The 5,017-nt window shown below is 31.3% G+C and overlaps 1 protein-coding gene across 1 annotated transcript; it reads right to left on the bottom strand.

Moving 5' to 3' along the window:
- Positions 1-1,517: 1,517 nt before the first annotated feature.
- Positions 1,518-4,780, bottom strand: LOC143601358 (aquaporin PIP1-2-like). The gene is made up of 4 exons (XM_077078790.1): positions 4,390-4,780; positions 2,781-3,079; positions 1,886-2,026; positions 1,518-1,774 (listed from the first exon to the last, which is right to left on the bottom strand). Exons 1-4 carry the CDS (start codon positions 4,715-4,717, stop codon positions 1,679-1,681), a joined length of 864 nt encoding a protein of 287 aa, XP_076934905.1. The 5' UTR covers positions 4,718-4,780; the 3' UTR covers positions 1,518-1,678.
- Positions 4,781-5,017: the final 237 nt, after the last annotated feature.

Genomic DNA, 5,017 nt, shown 5'->3' with positions numbered 1-5,017 from the left:
AAATAGGTAATGCATGGATTGCAATTAAAATTTTCGTGGGCTAGTTATTGGGCTGAAGAAATACAAATGGCCCATGAGAAAATAAAGAAAGTCTATTTCATAGTCCTAGACTCCTAATGACATACAACTGTGTTCCAACTCATTATGTGTTTGGTTTAATGTTAATTCAACAGATAGTTAATCATAAGTACGCTGAGCCTAAAAACTCAATCCGCGACTAAAAAACAATTTCAAACTCTTAAATTTAGTTCATGATATGATACGATATGATCAGCTGAGCTGGCCGATAATTTAATTTAATAGTCACTCATATTTTAGTTTTCAAAGTCAATTTATTTATAACATTCTACAAACAGCATTCTGACTTTTGGTTGCACTTGTAATGGTTTATTTGGCATTTGATTTAACGAACCATTTGTGTTATCTACATAATGAAATATAAACATCACTAAATTTGAAGTGTTGATCATAACTTTCAAGGAACCATAGAAGTGGTACGTTTAAAATACTCATCAATAATTATATAAAGTACATATTGCACAGTTATAGACGTGTTGTGAAACATTATCCCATGACGAATGGATAACATTTAAATATTTTGTACTGTTAAAAAACATTAAATATTTTGTTTCTTTCAATTTTTAAATAACTTTATAATATTAAATTAAAGTGGTATAATTGTTTTTCTTCTTTATCGTACACATGATGTGATTGAAGATTTAAAGAATTACATCTAGCTTTAATATTTATAATTGAAATATGAATAAAGCCATGTTTTTTTATTTTGTTAAAAATTTTAAAGTTTGCGTGGTATCCAAGTGGCAATTTTCTATGACGTGATGTCTATTGGCTTCTGTTTTCTTTTTCTTTTATTTTTTTTAAAACGTCAACTTTCTTTTATGTGTTTAGGCCACTGCAGTTTTAATGTGAAGAACTTCGTTGTTCACTCTGGTCAGACTATATTGTCTTAACTGAGCTCACATTAGCTTCAGAGTTTGGCTTGAGCGTCCCCCAGGAAACCATATTGCTGACTGTCACTTGACAGTCGTTGTGCCGTCACAAGAGCAGAACTCTCTGGTGTAACACATGGTGGGTCGGGATCCGAACTGACAATCTCGCAAAGCATAGCTAAAATTCTTCATTACTAATATCTACCGGCTTCTTTATTATTATTATTTATACGACTTTTTAATAAATTTTTAATCTGTTATTAATATTACTGTTCTAACAAGTGGTTATGCAAATAACAAGTGGTTATGCAAATAATACAAATCTCATTTCCTAATGTTTGAAACTTTGATTCAACTGGTTTCCTATCGTAACCTCATAAATCTCGTTACTTGTCTAGCACAAACCGCAACGTATCTGTATATGTTGGTTAACATGACATCGAAAGTTCCCGTTAGTTTTTCATATAATAAACTAATTACTTGAACTTAATTTGATTAAGCCACCCAAGTAGAAACATGCAAAAATGATAAAACAAACAAATAAATTTAAAAAAAAAAGAACATATGTTCATCTCAAACATTGTTGATTATAACTTAACATCAATCCAACACCAACTCAACCCAAGGGTACACAGGTAATTTACACACATTCTTCAACATAACACTAGAAGATAATAATAATAATAACAATCCAAACAACAAATCAAACAAGTACAACTTTTCTTGTTTTAAGATCTGCTCTTGAAAGGAATGGCCCTGATGACAATCTGGTGATACAAAGCAGCAAGTGCAGCCCCAATGAAAGGCCCAAGCCAGAAAATCCACTGCAAAATATTTATAAAAAAATTACCCTTTTGTCCCCATAGTTTTATACACATGTTGACCAAGTCAAAATGTAAAAATGATTACTATTTTGATAGTACAAGAAGGCTTACATGGTCATTCCATGCATGGTCCTTGTTGTAGATGATTGCGGCTCCAAGACTCCTAGCAGGGTTGATACCGGTTCCGGTGATTGGGATTGTGGCCAAATGAACCAAGAAAACCGCGAACCCGATTGGCAAAGGGGCCAATATCTGTTAAGACAGTTCATTTCAAAAAGTCAAAGTCAAAGTCAAAAGGTAAATTAAAATTTTTGAAAGTACAACTTTCATTTTTACAGCATGAGAAATAGTTCTCAAAACTCTAGAAAGTGTGTACTAGTTTTGAGAATGATCAAAATGTCAAGAAAACCATTTATTATTCTTTTATTTACATAAATGCCACTCCATAATATATATTTTTATTATATAACTTTTACTACACCAATCATAAATTGACACACCATGGCCACAAAAAGCACTAGCTAACCTAATCTCATAGCACATGGAATCATATCATTCTCACATGCATATGTACAGACAAAAGAAGAGAGAAAGACATCTACCTACTCTTCCATTATCCTCTACAATCACTTATATAATATTTTTTTTCAAAATATTTATTTATTTAATAATTCTATATTCATATCATACTCAAATTTAATTTTTATATAAACATATATGTCATATCATACGAGCCATATATTATTATACGACATATATGATCATATTTGTCAAATCCTACGAGCCATAAAACAAACATTTACATCATACAACCAATAAGTTCTAAGACCATATTTATACCGGCTCTTATGAACACTTTCGCCATATCATATATAGAGTTATATGACCGGTATAACTTGTAACTACGGATAATAATAATAATAATATGCGTATATTAGGGTATTTTAGACATTTCACACTAGATGATAATAATAATAATAATAGTGAAGCGGAAGAGGACACATACCGGGACGTGTGAGTCTCTTGCGCTTCTTTTGGCATCGGTGGCAGAGAAAACGGTGTAGACAAGAACAAAGGTGCCAACAATCTCAGCACCAAGACCATCACCCTTGGTGTAACCATGGGCTACAACATTGGCTCCACCACCCAAAGCGGTGTACTGGTGTCTACCTTGGAACCCCTTGACCACACCTGCACCACAGATGGCTCCAAGACACTGCATCACCATGTAGAATAATGCCCTGGTTAAAGACAGTTTCCTAGCCAACAACAAACCGAATGTCACAGCCGGGTTGATGTGTCCTCCTGTTTTACATCATATGTTTAGTTTAGCACAAGGATATAATTTTGGTAACACACAATTCATGTTGGAACAAAGATTTAGCCAAAAAAAAAAAAGTGACTGATTTTTTTTATTATTTTTTTTTTTGAATAAATCATGTCTTCTGTAACATTTGTAGGTCAAATGGAAACTTTAGTTCAAAAGATAAACAAGGTTTATAAATAACTAGGATATATTTCAAGAAATCTACAAAAATACACATGTGATGTGAGGGTAATTTTCTACCTCAAAACTAATCTTTATTACTCAAGATTGTAACTTTAGTCATAATATAAACAGGGTTTTCAAACAACGACGTTAAATTTCAAGAAAATTACAAAAACACTTGTTTAAGTAAATTTTTTTTGCTCAAAGCTAATCTTTATTACTCAAGATTGTAACTTTAGTCAAAATATAAACATGGTTTTAAAACAGCTAAGTTAAATTTCAAGAAAACTACAAATACACACTTGTTGAAGTAATTTTTTCTGCTCAAAACAGATCTTTATTACTCAAGATTGTAACTTTAGCCCAAATACAAACAGGGTTTTCAAACAAATAAGTCAAATTTCAAGAAAAGCACAAATAGACACTTGTTGGAGTAATTTTTTTAGCTCAAAACTAATCTTTATTATTCAAGTTTGAGACTTTAGATCAAAAGAGAAACATATTTGTAAAAAAACTAAGTTTATTTTCTTAGAAACTACAAATATACATTTGTAAGAATAATTTTATACCTCAAAACTCATCTTTATTACTCAAGATTGAAACTTTAGCCCAAATATAAACAGGGTTTTCAAACAAATAAGTCAAATTTATAGAAAAGTACAAATAGACACTTGTTGAAGTATTTTTCTTGCTCAAAACTAATCTCTATTATTCAAGTTTGAGACTTTAGATTAAAAGAGAAACATGGTTTGTAAAAAAAACTAAGTTAATGTTCTCAAAAACTACAAAAATACACTAGTAATAATAATTTTCTACCTCAAAACTAATCTTTATAAACTCAAGATTGAAACTTTAGCTAAAAAGATAAACATGATTTATTAAAAAAAATATGTTTTTTTCAAGAAAACTACAATACACTTGTGATGAGTATTTTCTACCTCAAAACTAATATTTATTTCCCAAGATTGAGACTTTAGCTTAAAAGATGAACATGGTATGCTAAATCTTTAACCTTTTTTTTTTTAATTTATATGTATATCATGAGGATGTAAACAATTAAAATATATATACACATCTTAACATAGATCTAAAACAACAAAACTCTAAAAAACAGAAACATACATACCTGAGATACCAGCAGTGCAGTAAACAAGTGCAAAGATCATACCACCAAAAGCCCAAGCAATCCCTTGGATCCCAACAGTCCCACACTTGGTAGGAGACTTGACCACACCCATGACAGTCAACACAGAGATGTACAAGAACAAGAAAGTGGCTATGAACTCAGCAATCCCAGCTCTGTAGAAAGACCATGATGACAACTCACCAGGCTCAAACAAAGGTGCAGGTGGTGGCTCCTTGTAGTCTTTGTCTGTTTGAGCTGAGGTACCAATGGGTTGCCTCTCTGAGAACTTGTTGGCTCCTAACTTAACATCTTCTTCCTTACCTTCCATTGTTGTTGATGACTCAGAGAAAGGTAGAGTGTTTTGTGTTTAGAAAGTGAGTTTGTGTGTTGAGAGGATAAGCCTTGTGGGGTGATTTATAATGGAGAACTCATCATTTAACTTAAAAAACTTTGTTTTTTTTATTTCTTTGTTAATTTCTAGTCTAATGATTGAGGTTTGAGTTTGAGTATCATTTGGTAATATTCCACTACTCTTGTCTTTGGAAATCATAAGTTGTTTATTTATTATATATTGTAATAATAATAATAATAATAATAATAAGTGTAAACTGCGGTTTTTGTTCTTATG

Source organism: Bidens hawaiensis, unplaced genomic scaffold, assembly GCF_021521415.1.
Source record: "Bidens hawaiensis isolate Kalapana, Puna unplaced genomic scaffold, B.hawaiensis_p1.1 tig00056115_1, whole genome shotgun sequence".
Taxonomy (NCBI): Eukaryota; Viridiplantae; Streptophyta; class Magnoliopsida; order Asterales; family Asteraceae; genus Bidens; species Bidens hawaiensis.
This window is presented reverse-complemented; position numbering and strand designations above follow the sequence as displayed.